We start from the raw sequence: 19,898 nt of genomic DNA on the forward strand, positions 1-19,898 counted from the left end.
GGCACGACTTAAGGAGGAGTTTTTTATAAAAAAGGTTATGAGGCGCGAGTTTACGAGTGGGAACAGAGCAGAAGCGACTGAGCCAACTAGTAGGTTATTGTCTATGTATTTTCTAGGTTAAATAGGACATAGACATAGAGATGAGAAAAATTCCCTCTAGTAAGACTATGAATATTTCGCTCTCAGTGGCCCTCATCATTACATTTGACATCATAAAGACAAATAACTAAAACCAGATCCGACACATCTATCATGCAGTTCCAATGTTAAAAAGAGAAAACATACGTACATGCGTACATACATACCTAGAGCAGTATTCACAGTAGTAAGATTATTCATGAATACTACAGGAAAAGATACCTGACAATTAACCCTTCAAAAGATAAACCCATCCTGATGTTTACTCGGAGACGACTGGGTACGACGCGCACGTCGCAACCCCTGCACCATTCAAAACAACAATATAATATCCTGATTTCATGGAATCAGAACTTTAGGAAAGGGGTCACACATACCGCACATGTTCTTGCCCATCTCCATCTTGAAGTACCCTTCGTCTCCCCAGTTCTTTCCCCAAGAGTTTTTGATAAGCCAGTAAGGCACCCCGTTCTCCACCCCATAACCCACCGCCAAAACTGCGTGGTTTACATCCTGCTCAACAAAAGATAGAACTTTTGTCATGAACAGTCAGTGTTTGGAGAAGAATGTGAAGGAGTATGAAGAAGTTATAGTTCCGGATCGTCCCGGACATGGACAATGGACGGGACGGGGCGAATCTCGTTCGGTCCGACATCCGGATTCAGTGCAGGGATGAAGGATGAGAAGAAATTTTCGTCCGAGGATACAAAAACCATCCCGTCCTGTCCTCCCGGGATGAATTTTTGTCCCGTCTGGGAAAAATCGTCCCGTCCTTCATCTCAGACGATAAAAACCCATTTTATATTTAGACATATATCAATATAGATCTTTCAAAGTTTTTTAGGGAAATATGGAGGATAGAGTATGCAAAGGGACATATGTACAATTATTTCTGAGCGGAGTCAGTTTGAATGCGCATAAAAATACAGTGACTTTGATGCAAATGCAAATTGTCACAGCGAGGCCACGTGGTTACATCTCAACTGTCGGATGTGAATCTGGCAGTTTTTCGTCCAGATTCGTCAGTTCATGTGGTTTTTGTCCCATGGCACGAAAATTGGCCCCCCCCCCCCCCACCCGGTGGTCCCCGGGACGAATTTTTGTCCCGAATTTCGTCCATACTCCTGGATGGGACTATTTTTTTCGTCCCGGGACGAAAAAATCGTCCCGTCCCCCTCCCTTCATTAATATATTAATATAGATTATAAAGAATATAGATAAACAAGCCTACCATTGGGCTATGTCCGCAGGAGTCGCTTGTGTAGACTCCGCTCTTGTAGAACCGGAAACCGCTCACCACTTCGAACGCAACGCTCACGGGGCGAACGAGCCCGACAGCGTGCTTGAGCTCCTCCTCCGAACCCTAGAATTTAACGCAGACGTGTCCATTTTAGAAACGAACACGTACCCCCATTGAGGAGAAGAATACCGCTCATTACCAGAGTGATGTTGACGGAATCGACGACCTTCACACCGACGTTCTCGTTCTTGAACTTGCAATAACCGTTTGTTCCCGCGTATGGGTATGATTCCTCTGTGTCCAATCCCCCGTTGTACTTGATGTATTCGAAGGCCTGCGATGGCAGACCGCCGTTGCAGCCGAAGTTGTTGAATCCGGCTGCGCAGTCTACGAGCTGCTGCTCCGAGAGAGATACGCTCTTCCCTGTTAGTTGAGTGTATGCCGCTTCCAGCGCGCCAGTAGTACTGTTTAATCCCCCCGCAAGAACACCCATTAGTTGTAAAAACTTCAAGAAAAGAAGACAGATAGTGAATGTTAAATCCCTTTTGCATAGCTTAGTTTATGTTTATTTCTTTTTTTGTTGACTGGGTTGTCTTTACTCTGTTTGTTCTCCTATGATTGTTCATCCAGAAACCGGAGGAGTATTTGAAGAGAAGACAGATAGTGAATATTCTATCGATAGTGGACATTAAATCCCTTTTGCGTGGCTTAGTTGTATGTTTATTTTCAGTTTGTTTTAACTCTGTATGTTCTTCTATCATAGTTTATTTATAGAACGAGATATCCAGAAATTTTCAGAGGAGAATTTGAAGGTACCTGAATGTCCAGCAAGATCCGCAGTGGCCCTGGTTCTTGACCGGGCTCACGATGCCTTCCTCTCTCCAATCTTTCTGCAAACGCAAAAAAAAACACAAAATTCAACACAAATGATCATTTTTTCCGTGATCGAGGCAGGTTTGCAGTTTGTACCTTCGAGGGAAGAACCGCGGTAGTCAACTTATGGCTGCCTTTGAGAGTAGCAGAACAGTTCTGCGCCGCTCCAAGGCGATGAGCGCGGAATTCATCCCACGTCATATCCGCGAATTCTAGACGTCAGGAACGAGCGGTTAAAATGGGGGAATCTCGCACAGATCGGTAAAACAAACGGATTAATTGCTGAAATCTCACCGTTGATTCCGAGGAAGTAGGAGCTAATCCGCCGGTTACTCCGGCGGATCAGTTTAAGATTCTCCACAAAGATCGAGAACCGCAGCCTGATCTCTTCCACCGAACCGTAGTTCTTCCCGTGCCTGAGATCGTCGCACAAGTCGGAATCGAAATAAATCAACAATCGAAGGAATCACAAGCGGTGAAAGTAGAAAAACAGGGAAATCGGACGATGATCGATTACTTGCGGACAAATCTGGCGAAGGCGAAGGTATGGCGAGCGCTGCCGACGGCCTGGAAGAGAGCCGATTCGAAGGCGGCGAGATCCGGCTTATCCGTGACTAAGCGGATCGCTTCTTCGGCATCGAACGGCGAGTACGATCCGCCGCCGGCAGCGGCGGCGGCCGCGACGGAGGCGGCGACGGCGATGAAGACGATGGCGTAAGCGCGACCAGTCGGCGAAGCCATCTCTCTCTCCTCTCCTTCTCCGTTCTTCTCGGAGAGTGAACCCCAACTGGTTAACAGTCGCGTTTATATAGGGCACTCATGATGACGTAGACGATGACGTCATTCATTTATTTAAAATTTTTTCTAATTAAGACCTAAATATCTGTTACATATCGATTCTCTAGGTGGGACCAGAAGAATCTTTAGGTGGGGACCACATCAACTTGCGTATCCCATTGGGAAGCTTGGAAGATATTTTCGAACTCTTTTATTGGGTTGAATGAATCATTATTTATTACAGAAAAAAGCTAATTCAGCCAAAAATGGAATCTTTCGTTGGGACCCGCCTTATCTTTCATTGAAACAATAATTTAGTATTGGTAGTCCTTCAATAAATGGAAAAGGTAAATATCTGCTAAAGTGTCTGATGTTGGAGATATATACTTAACCTCTCTTTTCTCTTTTTTCTGGTTGAGCTTATGATATAATTTTTTGAAAAAATAAGAAAGATATTTTTGAACTCTTTTTTCGGTGCGGACCACATCAACTTACATATAACGTTGGAAAGCTACACTCATATATTTTTGAACTAATTTTTTGGGTTGAATGAATAATTATTTATTACAGAAATAGCTAATTCAGCCAAAAATGGAATCTTAAATTGGGATCCACCTTATCTTACACCAAAAAAGATAAATATCTTTAATAAATGAAAAAGATAAATATCTGCTAAAGTAACGGATATTGCAGCTAAATATTTATTCAGTGCTTATTCTTCAGACAATGATATATATTTTTGAAAAAATAGGGAAGATCACCCGAGAAAGGCGATCAACCTGATGCTCATAAAAGCAGATGAATGATCGCCATAAAACCGCCGGATTGCACCAGAAGGAGCCTTCCCCATTCAACCTTCCTCCTGGATCCTGGCCTCCCCCATAGAACAGTGGGACAAATTATATCCTCCACTAGTTTTTCAGAATTACTGGATTCTATTTAAGCCCCAAAATATCCCAAAAAGAATTTAATACTAGAATTCATTAAGAAGGATCCACGGTGTCCAGATTCATTGAATCTGAGGCCGCACCAGCCCCAAATCTATTTTTTTTCCGAGATTTATGGGTTTTTTTGAAACCCAGAAAATGTACCGAATGAAATGTTTAAAATTAACGTTCCCATTATCCGCGTTGAATATTCTAATAATTTAATATTAGAATCTGAGGCCAAATTGGGCCGAAGATTGATATCATGGGCTGAGCGAAGGAATGAAAGAGACGAAGGGAAGATCTCAGCCGGGATCGACGGCGGAGGAGCTCGGCGGCGTTCGGCGGAAAGCGGCGACCGCGCCGGCGGCGCGGCGTTCGAGCCAGCGGAGCCGCCGCTCGAGCCGGAGCACGCCGAGGTGCACGATCCTGGCGTCGACCTCGGCTAGCCGAGCGAACGCGCGGAGAAGAAGGAAGTAGTCTGCGTGAGCTACGAATTGAAGCCGCCCTTCGACCTTCTTCCTCCTGTAGTGGAGGTAATCCTCCGTCTTACAGCGAATCCTCGGCGAGATATACTCGAATCCGTGCTCCTTCATGCTCCTCTTCATCTCCGCGAGAGGATCTCCTAGCGGCTCCGTCTCATCCCCATTTCCCCCCTGAAAATTTCAAATCTCAGCGGAAATTGCGTGCCCTAGCCATAAACCCTGATCACTGATCGGATTTTGTGATTTATTTCTCGATCGTGGAATACGAACCTTGTCTCTGGATCTCTTCCTGCACGCATCGGACGGCTCGCGGGAATCCGCCGCCTGGGAGAAATTCAAACCCTTTTCAATCCAATCGAACGAGAGAAATTTGTCGAGAACTCGTGTTACAGAAGAGGGAGTACCTCTTGCTTGTCGTAGATATCCCACAGCATGTCTATCAATCTCTCCTCTTCGTATGTTGTCGACATGCCGGCGAAGATGACATCCTTGCAGTACACCAGGTAAGATCGCAAATCCTTCGAATGGGCTGTGCCTCCCCAGGAAATTAACTTCACAGATGAATGAAGAATCGCCAACAAAAACTAAACAGCAAAGAAAGAAATACCTGGAGATGGGTCAAGATCTTTGAATTTGGATTCGAGGATAGACAAAATTGCCCGGGCATCCAGCTGGGAAGATTCAGGGTGTTCTTGAGAATGAATCTTGGGATCAGATAAACTCTTCTCCCAGACTCCATGGCCATGAATATCGTATAAAATTCTCATGGAAACCATCACGAGAGCCACCACACAGACCCGGGTCGGGAGTCTGAAAGGATTTGCAGACAGCCAGAGCTCAGCAGGCATCGACCACTCATAAACACGGCAGGTTTGCTGAAGAATCTCTTCGACTGGGAGACAGAGCTGAGAAAGATAACGCCGGGCAATGGCGTAGAAGTTTACCGGAGGAAGGTGGAGGCCGATGGACTCAGCGATAGATCCAGCCGTTGATTCAGTGTGCCATGATCCGAGCCCGTAGACTGGTCTGAACATGGACCTTGAGCTTGAAGGGAAGCCTGGACCTGGGTTTCCAAGAGCCTTCTCAACGTCACAGAAAGCAGTCAAATAAGAGATTTTTCCCTCTGTAGCCCAGTTCACTAAGTCAGTAGGCAGAATCGTCTCTCTCGCCACAAGACAACCCAAGAACACAAAGGCCAGCGATGAGTGTACAGGGATCATTCTTCTTAGAGAACTCACCCAGACATAGATTGGCTTCCTCCTGAGGAAACAACTGCCGTCTGCGCCATCTTCTTCGCTGGTGTGATCTGGGTAAGACCAAAAATTCAATTTTGAGTGATGTTCAATCAAGCGAAGAATACATCGGATTCTGAAATTTGCAGCTCACCTTTACGACGCTCATGGGCCGAAGCTTCGGCTTCTAAGATGGCCTTATCAGCCCAGCTATCATCAAAGACCTTCTTCACCGCCAAGAACCTCAACCAAACTTCACCCACAATCCCAGAAATGAGAGAGCTCACCCCAAACTTCTCCACCAACTCCTTGCACTGCATCTGAATTATAAGCTGCATTCCCTGCACATACCTAAGTCTGATCTTGTCCGCCATCACCTTCTCGTTAGAGCATAAACCCTGAGCAAAGTCTACCGGCAGAGGGATCTCATCGTCAAAACCGTGAGTATTGTCCTCTTCCTTGACGCTGCTTCCAAGATTTCTTGCCAAGGATCGAAGAAGCTCCTCTTTGGAGGACTTCGACTGGGGCTGCGATTGGGATTGAGACAAGGACATCTGCCGGGATTGGGAGTGGCGGGTGAACTTCACGTTGTACATCGCGCCTTCCGCCCCGAACATATCATCCTCTAAGCACTCTGTTTCCATCATGTCTTGTGTTTGGCCGCCGCAGTCTCTGCAGTAGAAGAATCCATCATCGCCGCCATCGAAGTCGGTTCCTCCGCAGTCCCCGCAACGAACGCCGCGGCGCGCCGCGGAATCCAATCGCTCGGGTTTTACGGCAGAAAAATCCATGTCCTGGAAGAAAGACGACGTCGGAAAGCCTTCGCTCTGGTCGAAATCGAAGAAATTTCAGAGAAATTGCAGCAAGAACTGGATAATTGCAGAGATTGCAGGAAGAAATTGCTGAGAAACTGCGATCGCATCGCATCGCCGCCGCATCGCTGACGCGATTTGCTTCTCTCCAGATGAACAATATCACCATCGTCGTGCCCTAAGTATCGTGCCATTTCTATTTAATCTCGATTATATGGAATTTTTAGAGGAATTTGCGAAAAAGTCCGATTTTTTCAATTGTTTTGCCTTTTGCCACGCGTAAGATTTAATTGAAATCTTCTGGAAAACCCAGCTCAGGAGGCAAACGCGGGTACCCACGATTCAAACTAAATTTTACGCGTACATGCGTTGACCTTGAGCCATTGACTTTCCTGGTAGCCTATCTATCTATCAATGGGTCAAGGTCAATAGCTCAATCTTTCTATCCTTTTCTCGTCTATTTGTACTTCTATCCCTATATATATCTATCTACCTAGCCATTTATATATGTTTCTATTTATCTATAATATAAATCTATATATCATACACCCAATTGCGTGTCTAATGTGTAATCTATCAAACTATCCATCTATCCATCTATTCATATGAATATATTTTATTTCAGTTTGTATGACTTTCTATTGATCAATTTATCTACCTACCTATAAACCTATTGATACATTTATCTTTTGGTTATTTTAACTATCGCTCGGTCAAATAAAATATTTACCTTACCCATCGTCTACCGTTCTCTCTGCCCATTACCCTGGTCAAATAGTTCAACGGTCATGACAGTCCCCGGTTTCTAGACGGCATGGGTTACATTTAAAAATTGAAATGGCAGGACCAAGAATTACATGAACGCTGACATTAGGAAATTTACATGAGGGAAATTGAATAAACTTGCCGGTGGTTGAAAGTTTTGTGTGGTCCCGTGGGGCAGAATACTACATTATTATTAATAACAAGATAATCCATTGGTGCACTGATAAGCTATTTTCTCGGGTTCAAATGAAAAAGAGAGGACATCTAAAAGTGTAGATAAGCCTCAGGATGATAGATCAGTTGGTTGGGAGAGGGGGAGAGGGGAGAGGGGAGAGAGAGAGAGCGAGAGTGAGAGAGAACGAGAGAGAGAGAGAGAGAGAGAGAGAGAGAGAGAGAGCGACAGAAAGAGACAGAGAGAGACAGAGAGAGAGACGGAGAGAGACACAGAGAGAGAGACGGAGAGAGAGAGAGAGAGAGAGAGAGAGAGAGACGGAGAGAGCGAGAGAGAGAGAGAGAGAGAGAGAGAGAGAGAGAGAAATGGAGAGGGGAAGGGAGAGAGAGAGACAATGAGAGAGGGAGACAGAGACAGACAGAGAGAGACAGAGAGAGAGAGAGAGAGAGAGAGAGAGAGAGAGAGAGAGAGAGAGAGAGAGAGAGAGAGAGAGAGAGAGAGAGAGAGAGAGAGAGAGAGAGAGAGAGAGAGAGAGAGAGAGAGAGAGAGAGAGAGAGAGAGAGAGAGAGAGAGAGAGAGAGAGAGAGAGAGAGAGAGAGAGAGAGAGAGAGAGAGAGAGAGAGAGAGAGAGAGAGAGAGAGAGAGAGAGAGAGAGAGAGAGGGAGAGACATACAGATCGGGAGACAGAGACATATAGAGAGAGAGGGAGACATAGACATATAGAGAGAGACACAGAGAGACAGAGAGACAGGGAGACAAAGAGAGAGAGAGAGACAGAGGGAGAGAGTGACAGAGAGACGGACAGAGAGAGAGACAGAGAAAAAGAGAGACAGAGACAGAGAGAGACAGAGAGAGACAGAGAGAGAGAAAGAGAGAGACAGAGATAGAGAGAGACAGAGAGAGAAACAGAGGGAGACAGAGACAGAGAGAGAGAGAGAAATAGGGATCGGGGATTCGGACAGATTCAAATGTACGATCGAATCCGACCACCGATCTGTCCAGTTCAGATTCGATCCGAACGCGATCTGCGCGTCTCTTCGGATCGGATCGAACAAGATGGCTGTTCGGATCGAATGTTCGAATGCGATCCGATTCGAACACGTTGTTCGAATCGGATCGAATCTGTGCCCAGCGCCGGCCAGCGCCGCTCAGCTGTGCCCAGCGGCCGCCCAGCTGCGCCAGCGGCCGCCCAGCGCGGGCCAGCGGCCGCCCAGCGCGGGCCAGCGGCCGCCAGCGTCGCCCAGCGGCCGTCCAGCGCCGGCCAACGGCCACGGGCGCCGGCCAGCGGCCACGGGCGCCGGCCAGCGACCGCCAGAGCCGGCCAGCGGCGCCCAGCGACCGCCAGCAGTTCAGCGGCGGCCGGCGACCACCAGAGAGAAAGTCGCTGGCGGTCGCTGGCGCCCGCTGGCCATTTGTTCGGACTTGTAAGAACGGTTAGAACAAATGGCCGATCGAACACCAACGAACCAATCTGTTCGTTCGAAACTTTCGATCGAACACGAAGAAAGGGTTCGTTCGATCGAAAGATTCGAACAGATTAGTTCGACTCAGCATTTGTTCGTTCGAATCTTTCGAACAAGATTCGAACGATTTGATCCGATCCGATCCCCGATGCCTTGAGAGAAAAAGAGACACAGAGATAGAGAGACAGAGAGAGAAAGAGAGAGACAGAGATAGAGAGAGAGAGACAGAGAGAGAAAGAGAGAGACAGAGAGAGAGATAGAGAGAAAGAGAGAGAGAAAGAGAGAGAGAAAGAGAGAGAGAAAGAGAGAGAGATAGAGAGAAAGAGAGAGAGAAAGAGAGAGAGAAAGAGAGAGAGACAGAGAGAGACAGAGAGAGAGAGAGAGAGAGAGAGAGAGAGAGAGAGAGAGAGAGAGAGAGAGAGAGAGAGAGAGAGAGAGAGAGAGAGAGAGAGAGAGAGAGAGAGAGAGAGAGAGAGAGAGAAGAGAGAGAGAGAGAGAGAGAGAGAGAGAGAGAGAGAGAGAGAGAGAGAGAGAGAGAGAGAGAGAGAGAGAGAGAGAGAGAGAGAGAGAGAGAGAGAGAGAGAGAGAGAGAGAGAGAGAGAGAGAGAGAGAGAGAGAGAGAGAGAGAGAGAGAGAGAGAGAGAGACAGACAGACAGACAGACAGAGACAGAGAGAGGGGGAGACAGTCCTACACAACGAGAGAGAGAGAGAGAGAGAGGAGACAGAGACATACAGAGTGAGACATAGAGAGAGGAGACAGACATACAAAGACGTAGAGATGGAGATAGGGAGAGAGACGTGTGGAGAGAGGGAGAGAGAGGCGTCTAGAGAGAGAGTGGGGGATACGCGTAGACGTCAGAAACCACGTTCTATCGAAATTCCCCAGATTCCCGAAACGGTTTTGACTTCTTTGCTTTGGCTTCGTCTCCCGATCTATGGGGAAAAATTTCTTCGCTGACCGAAGGGATAAAAAAATCCCCTTCTATCCGGGACTCGAATCAAGCCCCGTAAAATCCTAAAAAAACTAAGTGTTCCGATGCAAGCTAAACTTGTTGCGTCAGCGTTTGAAAGCTACTGGAACCTAACTCCTTTCGAATGATAAAAACCAATTGCTTTCCCATCAAATAAACAAAGGAAATCGTCGACCCAGCGACTCCCATTACAAAGAAAATCCCCTCCAGTAGAGAGAAACAATACTTTCGTACGTGCGCAGTTTATCTAGAAGGCATGCATCACCATTTTCAGGCCTTTTCTCATCTGAGGGAAGTCTTGCTCAAGTGAACAAGAGGTCGTTGAGAGGAAATAAGCAGCGAAAACGCGTGTCCTATGTATGGCAAGTCAAGAGTCCTTCGTCCGTGTGGATTAGCTGGCAAGCTATCGGCGCGAATCCTTGTTGTTTTCAGCTTTATATGCGATACTGCCCATCCCTCTGCAACTCACCGACCCCTTCTCTTCCTCTCTCCAATTCCCTCTTGACCGGAGAAGATGGGCGAGAAGAGGCTTTGCTGGAGATCTTGGCTATGTTATGGCAAGGTAAGGGATAGCTCTACGGCGAAACCGAAATCGACCCGGGATAGATCCGACAAGAGAAGACGGTCTTCTGATGAGTCCAGCAATGTGGCCTCGCTCTTCTCGCCGGAAGACCTCTCGCTGTCTCTGGCAGGATCCGATATCTACTCCTTCACGCTTGCGGAGCTCAAGACGATGACCCAGAACTTCTCTAATAGCCAGGTTATCGGAGAAGGAGGTTTTGGTCAGGTTTATAAGGGTTATATCGATGACTCGCTCCGGCCTGGGCTTAAAGCCCAGCCCGTCGCCATCAAGCTCATGGACCAGGAAGGCCTCCAGGGCCACCGGGAATGGCTGGTTATTCTCTTCACTTTGTCTTAATTCTTACAACGAAAGATTCTGATTTTGATACGTTTTGGGAGTTTTCAGTAATTCCTTTTCAATATTATATTTTTAAAACTATCTTGATACTTCTTTCTATTTCATATCGATTTTTGTTGAATTTTATGAATGTTGGACAGCGATTGGGTGTTGTTGGACCGCCGATTTTCGGAGGAATTCTTGGATAGTTCTTAATTTCCGGGGTTTTGATATGCTCAGGCGGAGGTTATCTTCCTCGGACAACTCAGACACGAGCATCTGGTGAAGCTCATAGGATACTGCTGCGAGGACGAGCACAGGCTGATTGTGTACGAGTTCATGGCCCGCGGCAGCTTAGAGAACCACCTCTTCAGGAGTAAGCTCACGCGTCTTAACCGCTGTAATTTCCCAAAGTTTTCAGAGAAATAATTTTGTTTCGATGATGCTCTCTCGATTCCCAGGGTTCTTCGCTTCCCTGCCATGGAAGACGAGGATCAAGATCGCCGTCGGCGCCGCCAAAGGCCTCGCCTTCCTCCATGGCGCGGAGAAACCGGTGATCTACCGCGATTTTAAAGCGTCCAACATCTTGCTAGAGTCCGTAAGCCCTGTCTTCCTACTCTTCTCTTATTACGCTTCTCTTTTCAAACCAGTGAGATCGTCCGTAAAGCGAACGACGATATTCCTCGAGGGCTTTATTCTCTCTTTCTCCATCGGAAATAGCTTTCGCGGAAGAAAGAAAATCACCCAGCGAAAAAGAAAATCTTCAGGGATAGAAGAGAGGGAGTGAGATGGATCAAGATATAGATAAATAGAGAGAGAGAGATGAGTTTCATTTGTAGAATGTAAATTCTGATTGTTTCATCTGATGGTATTATTCCCAGGATTATACGGCAAAGCTATCAGACTTCGGCCTGGCCAAAGATGGACCCGAGGGAGAGAACTCTCATGTTTCAACGCGTGTCATGGGCACCCAGGGCTATGCCGCTCCAGAATACGTCATGACTGGTAAACCCACCTCTCTTTTTTCTCCACTATTGACCGACATCCATCCATCTCTCTCTCCTCTCTTTCGTTTCAATCTGTATTTATATTATTCATATCGGTACGAATTGGTCTACGATTTCAGGGCATCTGACGGCGAAGAGCGACGTGTACAGTTTCGGCGTGGTGCTTCTGGAGTTGATCTCAGGGCGGAAATCGGTGGACAAGAGCAGGCCAAGCAGGGAACAGAACTTGGTGGAGTGGTCGCGGCCATGGCTGAACGATCCACGGAAGCTCTCCCGCATCATGGATCCCAATCTGGACGGTCGATATTCGCTGAAAGGCGCTCAAAAGGCCGTTAATTTGGCCGCACTCTGCCTCAGCAACACTCCAAAGAGCAGGCCGGCCATGAACGCCGTCGTCGAGACCTTAGAATCGATTCTACAACTCACCGATGAAGTCAGCTCTGGCGTTATCGTCTACTCTGCTGTACCGGAGAAGAAGCCAGAGGAAAAGGGAAGAGGGGAGAAGGAAGAGAGAACAAAGGAAGAAGAAGACAGACTGCGCAGGGAGAAGGGACGACAGATGAACCGGAACGTTCGTCGCAGAGGCGATATAAGAGTTCGGACTACAAAGAACGTTAGCTACAGCGATACTGCTCTTTATAAAAACAGTCCACGGCAGATTAGGGTAAGGGCTGGCTAATTACCCGGCGAGTGTGCATAGACTGTGCGCCGTTTACAAGGGGTGGTGAGTGATCTCTTTTCTGGGTATCCGTCCTGCCCTTCTGCAAGGAAGGCTCTTCCTCTCGATCAGAAAACCCTGAATTCGAGGTCCAAATGTAGGCTTCTTTACATTATAAAACTGGGCATTCCCAGACTCTTAAGTTGCCGTCCATCTCTTGTGGAACAGCCCTGAGGAAAGATGTAAAAGATGTGAAAGGAAATAGGAATAATTAATTCAGTTTTGGATTTTAGACCTGCCGTAACGCACGGTCTGGTCTTTCCTTTTTGACCAGAATATCGTCTCTATCTGTGTTTTTATTTATTTATTTTAACTTTTCTAGGTCCATGAAGATATTCAGTTTTCCAAGAAAATTTTCATGTGAAGTGGTATTAATACATTATCTTCATTTTTATCTGAACTTTTTTGCTAGGTTGGAATTCCAACAACAAAATTCCCTACTGGTCAACCATCCCCTTATAGCTAGCAGCACAGAATGCTTAACTTTGGAGTTTTATTCTAGTGATATCCCCCTTGATGAGACAAGTCTCTATCTGTTTATCCATTCTCATATCTGTCCGTCCATCCGTCTATCTGTTCATCCTTCCATCCGTCCGTCCGTCCGTCCATCCGTCCATCCATCCATCCATCCATCCATCCATCCATCCATCTGTCCATCTGTCCATCCGTCCCATCCCATCCTTGTTTTTCAAAATCATATGAACGTTTATATACACTTTATTTTACCAGGGATTCCTGGCAAGTGTACATAATGCTAACCGTCAGGCTTGCTTCAAGGGGTGAGGAAAATGCTATGGTAAATCCTATGTGTTCCTGAATGGACGTTGATCGGCTATCTTTTTACTAAAACAGAGAATAGCAAGAATGGATACATCTCAAATACAATCTGTTTAGCTTTTAGGAAGACATCAGATCAATGATGATTCAATGAAGTAAAATAATCATTTAATAACATGATCTGATATGCAGATATCTGGATCCCTCCCTTTTTTTATTTTTGTTTATCTGGTATGCATATATCTCCTTTTTTTATCATAAAGGAGTGTAAGAAAGATTCAAATAACAAAACACTTGAATTATAACAGGTGGAACATGCGGATCACAAACCTTTTGTAATTTGAAAAATGAATTCAAGACATCCCATGATTCAATCAGGGAGTAACAGACTTAGACCGCCTAAACAATAATACATCAATCAGGGATGAACCAAATTCAGACAGTATATTCCTTGGTCTGTGGAATCGACATCAAGGATTTGGACTTTGAAGAGCGTTTCGTTTGGTCATTAATGAGGGAATGATGATTTGAAAAGATGAATGCTGAGCTATTTAGTAATACAAAACTTTTGAAGCATGATAGTGAGCAAAAATAACTGCTTTGGCCCGGGCAGATATTATCCTTCCTTTGGGTTTGACGTATTAGTTTCTTCTGCAATGATAAGTTTCTTTATTTTTGTACTGTTTTATAGAAAGTAGACTTTCCTTTGGATACTACCAGTTTGTCTTGGTGATGTGCAATCTGTTAAGCTCTCCATGACTTGAGATGGTAGGATGACTGAGTTTGCCACTATGCCTTCCTGTCGTGTTCTCTTCTTCTTGTTACAAGTATTGGTTCCTCGATTCATTGTGTAGTAACCCATATAGTATTCCCCTGGACTAAGACATATATTTGTGGTTGTCTCTGCTACAGAGCTTGTGTTATTGCACTGTTGATTAAAAGTTGTTACTCCCTCTCTGTCCATGAGAACCCCCGACCAATCCCATTTATCTTCTTGTTGGTGATTATATGCCAGTTTAATTCTTTTACTATATATTTCAATGTCATGCATAGCATCTGTTATAGCACCTTTATGATTGGTTTCCAAATTATAACTAAGATAAAATGGACCTTAAACTAATGAATCTTAGGTGAAAAAGATATCATGTAAATTGTCATCCAAACATACATATTCTTATGATGCAACAACGGACGGTGATACAGTGATAATATAAATATATAATTGTGTTTGAGTTATTTATGCCCGATGATGTTGAAGTATATGATGGTGTCAGTATGAAGAGTACAGTTGATGTATTTATGCTTACATGCTGGCTTTAGTGACTAGGTGGCTTCACCTTGTCATCTCTTTGACTATAAATTCCATTACCTCCATCAAATTGTGCTTCAGTTCGTTTGTTGCAATATCTTTCTTTTCATGATAAAGTATATCCCCAATTTTCCATACGATAGTTTTCTTTAGGTTTGATTTATTTCCTCCAAAACAACATAGCTAGGAAAATCATCGAAAACCATATTGCCTTCCCTGTTGACATGGTATATTGACGAATTTTTTTAGATGTGGTAAAAATTCACCCACCACTTATGCTGTTTCCAGACTTTACATCCTTTTCTATTAATAAAATGACACATGGCTTCAGAATCAGTCTATACATGAACTTGGTGAAAACACTGTCCTTGAGAAATATTTGAACTATCCAATAAATCTTGATAATCTTGTTCCATTTTAGTTCCCATATTATAATTTTCTTAAAGAAAAACACATCTTGATTAGTATCTTTCACAACTCCTCCTCCAACCACCTATCCTGGGAATCATTTGGATGCACAATGATGTTAATTTTTAATAATGGACATCTAAGTGGAATCCATTGAATGATTTTTATAATGATAATATATTAGTCATTCCAGTACCTAAGTTCCAATTTTTTAAAGAATTTAATTAAGATTTGGATGGTACTCTCTTAGGTTTAATTTGCTGTTCAATGACCAATAACCAAAATAATCAACTTCCCACTTTTTTGTTTCATTATTTCGAGATTTCCCGACATAATAAAGAAAATTATTTTCAAGTGACGCTGCTTTGATGAATCATGTTTGTAGGTTATAGTTGAATTTTTCTCATAGACATTGGGGTATGTGCTCCATCATAACCCATTTCTGTCTGAACTAGTTCTTGGTGTATGTGGCCCATTCCCCATGTCACACATTTTCTAATTTTAGGTTCCTAATTCAGAAAACATTTCTAAGAAAAATTACCATTGGTAAAAGTAGATATCTAATGTTTAGTTTTTCATCCAGTATTCTAATATTTGCTATCTGACTAAGTAAATCTAGTAAGATTCAGTCTGTATTCCAAGAATTGAGTTTTCATCTCAGGACATATTTGTTTAATTTTGTGCATTTGAATTTAGACTTTCTGGTTAGTAGATACTATATCCAGTTGCCAAATTTACTTCTCACGAATTTAGAAATTCATGTAAATTTGGAATGCAACTTTGATTCTCAAAATTTTTATAATTTCTTCAATATTCCTGATATAAGCCCTCTTTACTATTTTCAAAAGCATATAATTTTCCATTTTATACTATTATCTTTCTTAATAACAATCTCTAATCATATCAATAAATTATTGTGATATCTTTGTGGTAATCTCTAGTTTCTTGGAAGAATGGGATTTTAAATTCAATAGCACATAAAAAATTATTTCGTTCAATGCACATTCCAATCTTATTAATCAATTCCAGAAAAACCAAAACATTCTAAGACTGAAAAGAGAAATGACAATTCCACATTGTCACGTCTTTCCAATATCACATTTTAAGATTACATTATAACCATTGATTTTATGATTTATTGATTATGATACTTATTTTTTAAAAGTAAAATTTTCATTAATGGTTCTTCCTTTTACGTGCACACATATTATTATTCAGATATTAATTTGGGAAGGATTCTACTTAATCTTTTGTTTCAAACAACAGTATTTATTTTGTACTTCACATTACGCAAACTAATTGGGCGTAAATATGAAAAGGATGATGGATTTAATTTTTTGGGTAACACAAGAAGGAATGTTTCTGACAATAACATATGTTTGTGGAAAGAAAACATCTAATGACTGCGTGTACATCATGTTGTAATCTATCGCAGAAAAAACATGAAGAAGATTGGGTTAAAACATTTGGACAAGGGTAACTATCAGGGTTCACTGAGAGAATTACCTCTTCCATCTTACTCATGTTAGGTTTGATATAAAGTGATTGATCCTCATCATTTAATCCATGTGGGATTGCTCTAGGAGTAAAAGATAACATATTGTGGTTGGCAGGTAAAAATACTCTGGCTTCCATGGCCAAACATGTGGGATCATATTTTGTTTTTTCTCCCTTAATCTATCATATTCTGTTGATGCATTTTTTATAATATAATGAAAATATTAAGTATTTGAAGATTATGCTTTAAGGGTATTTCTAGCACAATGCTTTAATGTGCGTTTTAATGAATGTTCAAAGTATGCATTCCTCAATATGGGTTGTGATCAAAGCACAATAGGCCCTCAGTCAAGTAGTTGATTGAGTATGTGAAGATAGAATAAGAGCCTTAGATATATTAAAAGGTTACTTAGTTTGACAGGTATTTGTGTAAATTTGTCTTCATTTGATTTGTTGAATAACTTGTTCAAAATCTTAATTACTACCTTTGAGTATTTAAGGCTGAATTTATTGATGATTTAATGAATATTAATTACATGAATATATTATTATCCAATGGCAAAATATTTATTTAAATGATATGGTAAACATATCTAAAAGTTTAATATTATTTTAAATATCAAGTCCTTGGCATAACAACTAGTTGTTGCTCTTAATTCTTGAAAGGTATTTTGAATTGATGGTAAAATTGTAAAAATATAAAAAAATCAATATTGAAATGATTATTATTTTATATTGCTTAATCATAATCAATGAATATGCCTGTTGGACTTTTGACAGATTACCATTGTGCCCTTTTATATTTCCAAGTCCATGTATGCAGTTTTGAACCCTAATTTCAAACTTCCTTCTCCTTCCCTTTGAAAATCGCAGTCCAAAAGCTAGAGAGATCTCTCAATTCCTGGAGCAATTTTCAAGCACTTTTTGAGAATTATTTGAAGAGATCCTTTGTTGCTAACATCAATCCAAGTCCATATAACTTAGAATCATGGTTTTTAGTGCAGGGTATTTCAGGATTCAAGGAAAAGAAGGCTGGGATCCAAACTTCGCACATCCTCGACCCTGTGATAAGTCTATAGTTTTAAGGATATTTTTTATACTGATTTGAGCTTTTGTTAAACATGAATTTTTGGTAACATCCATAAAAAACCAAAGAAATGTGAATCACATCATTTGGTTGAGTTTAGAAAGAGTTACAGGGGTTTGAAGTTGGACACAAAGGAATCGAGCAAAAAACAAAGGACGTTGAAAGATTGATCTCTGGAGATTTCTCTGATTTTTTTTTAAATAATTTGTTGTGCAAAATTGTGTTACCAAACCGTTCCAGGGAATCATTGCCTTTGGTGCAGGATTGAAAAAGATATTAGAGATTTAAGCATCAAAGGTCAAACTCAAATTGAGAATTTTATCTAAAGAAAAAAGTGGAGGAGAAAAGGACATAAGAAAGAACGACCACAAACAAGGAGGTATTACTGAAGGAAGTCATACTTATATTTATGAATCTTTATCTCTGAATTAATAAAATTTTGACATAAAAGTTTTATTGTTGAAATACTTAAAATTGATCAGTGTCTTGAATACTATTTTGAGTAGCCATGAATACTAAGTTCTGTTGAGAAGAATACATTATTAAGAAATATACTGTTATTGCCAAATCTTTGTGATCACTCAGGTTAAGGCTTTGGGGTACATAAGAAGAAGGCTTTCGGGGCTAAGTTGAAGTAGATTAAGCAAAATCATTCTGGAGAAGCCTTTGCGGTTTGAGGACGAGAAAACTTCATTTACTTTTTCTTTTTTCTTGGTATCCTTGTTCAGCCCTATTTCCAAGTGATTTTCTTGGGGGGCATTCACATAAACTTGATTAGGGCACATCATCACCTCGGGACGGATAACCCTGAACAGCATTAAGGATTAGCCTAAGCTGTCTAAAAAAAAAAAAACTGTCTCCCATTTCCCGTACCTCGTTTCTTAAGTAGAAAAATCCTAGGCTAATTAAAATAAAAATAACATATACATAGAGAACCTGATTCACCCCCCTCTTAGGTTATTCCTTGGCCACCTAAACTTACAGTATTTTTTATATTCTTATAGCCATTTTGTATTTGATTTTTGTTATTTTAATAATTCAAATTGATCTTCCCATAATCCCAAATATTTGCTAGTCTCAACCAGTTTTCTCATTTTCCATTGTCTCAATTGGTTTGCATTTCAATGTCCTTCAGGTGAGTTCTTTTTTCCGTTTACCTCACTCTATGAATATGTTGTGTATGTCTTACTTCTACATATTAGCATGACTTCAAGACCTTTAAGCTTACTACTGATTTTCATGTGATCATTTCCTTGTGAGTAGTCTAGAATTCTTGTATCACATTCAAAAAAACAGGATGCATTATCCACGTTCCTTGACATAAAAAAGGGCATTTCCTTGTCGTTTTAATCAAGTCTGGAAATCTCAACATTGTGGAAGCATGGTCAAAAAGTCAACAAGGTAGATAATCAAAATGGTGTGTAGGTGAGGAAAGGGCATGATAGGCATTCATCTATTTCATTCTGACCTTTCCTCCCATTGCACCATTAAAATGGGTTTCCTTAATCATCTGGTTTGAATAATTCCAACTGCTAAATGGAAGTATTTAATTCTTCCAGTGTAGTAGTATTTCAGTCATTACCTTTTTTCTGTCCATTTGATTCCTAATCACATTAATTTACTCTCCCAGAATTCATGGTATGTGCAGTGTTCTAACTCTTTGGATCAGGCTGTTCAACAATAATGTTATCAACTCACTATGATAAGACAAATATATGCTGGAAATCATAATTTTCTTTCTTGAATGTAAATTCTACAGTTAGTCGCTAATCTCATACGTCAATGATTCTCCCAAAAATGGGGTCAACATCCATGCATTCCTAGCTTCATCTGATATTTTCCTTTTTTGATCAAACATATGTTGTAGAATTCCTAAAATCACATGCTTTTCATCCGGAGCCCAGTTTCTGATTCAGGGATGCACAAATAATTCCTTATCAGTGTATTAACGTTCTTTTTACTGCCATAAGTTCTCTAAGGCGCCAGTATTTCATTCGAGTTTGAGGAGTATATCATATATGAGTTAATTCAGGTATGTTATATATTGGATTTACAATTGTAATCTGGATGTTCAAAGGAAGATGGATTCCAAGAAATGGTGTAGAGACCAAAACACTAGATGTGATTGGAAGGGGACATCTTTAGCTGATGTCCGATAACCCAAAGGAAACATCCATGATGGTTGCGCCGGAATTTCACTAGGGTCCTTAGCCACCCTCTTTCATGTCGCTTATAGGAGATTCTGCATCAAGGTTCTTAAAATGCTTTCAAAACTGTTTTGAAGGAATTTCTTGATAGTTTATGCGTATCATATTCCTGCACCGTGAAAATGATTTCAAAAC

The 19,898-nt window shown here is 42.0% G+C and overlaps 3 protein-coding genes across 3 annotated transcripts; 1 reads left to right on the forward strand and 2 right to left on the reverse strand.

Annotated features, from left to right (window-relative positions):
* Window positions 1-210: 210 nt before the first annotated feature.
* Window positions 211-3,026, reverse strand: LOC144713549 (vanillin synthase, chloroplastic-like). Its single transcript, XM_078588143.1, has 8 exons — window positions 2,769-3,026; window positions 2,546-2,667; window positions 2,348-2,463; window positions 2,195-2,268; window positions 1,578-1,842; window positions 1,370-1,501; window positions 516-651; window positions 211-441 (listed from the first exon to the last, which is right to left on the reverse strand). The coding sequence occupies exons 1-8, from the start codon at window positions 2,990-2,992 to the stop codon at window positions 401-403; spliced, it is 1,110 nt and encodes a 369-aa protein (XP_078444269.1). The 5' UTR covers window positions 2,993-3,026; the 3' UTR covers window positions 211-400.
* A 1,104-nt stretch (window positions 3,027-4,130) lies between these two features.
* Window positions 4,131-6,652, reverse strand: LOC144713642 (TATA box-binding protein-associated factor RNA polymerase I subunit B-like). Its single transcript, XM_078588291.1, has 5 exons — window positions 5,826-6,652; window positions 5,047-5,745; window positions 4,844-4,968; window positions 4,710-4,763; window positions 4,131-4,610 (listed from the first exon to the last, which is right to left on the reverse strand). Exons 1-5 carry the CDS (start codon window positions 6,460-6,462, stop codon window positions 4,260-4,262), a joined length of 1,866 nt encoding a protein of 621 aa, XP_078444417.1. The 5' UTR covers window positions 6,463-6,652; the 3' UTR covers window positions 4,131-4,259.
* A 3,649-nt stretch (window positions 6,653-10,301) lies between these two features.
* On the forward strand, window positions 10,302-12,710 carry LOC144713643 (serine/threonine-protein kinase RIPK-like). The gene is made up of 5 exons (XM_078588292.1): window positions 10,302-10,750; window positions 10,994-11,129; window positions 11,215-11,351; window positions 11,635-11,758; window positions 11,880-12,710. Exons 1-5 carry the CDS (start codon window positions 10,370-10,372, stop codon window positions 12,437-12,439), a joined length of 1,338 nt encoding a protein of 445 aa, XP_078444418.1. The 5' UTR covers window positions 10,302-10,369; the 3' UTR covers window positions 12,440-12,710.
* The last annotated feature ends 7,188 nt before the right edge of the window (window positions 12,711-19,898 follow it).

This window comes from Wolffia australiana, chromosome 16 (assembly GCF_029677425.1).
Source record: "Wolffia australiana isolate 7733 chromosome 16, ASM2967742v1".
Classification (NCBI taxonomy): Eukaryota; Viridiplantae; Streptophyta; class Magnoliopsida; order Alismatales; family Araceae; genus Wolffia; species Wolffia australiana.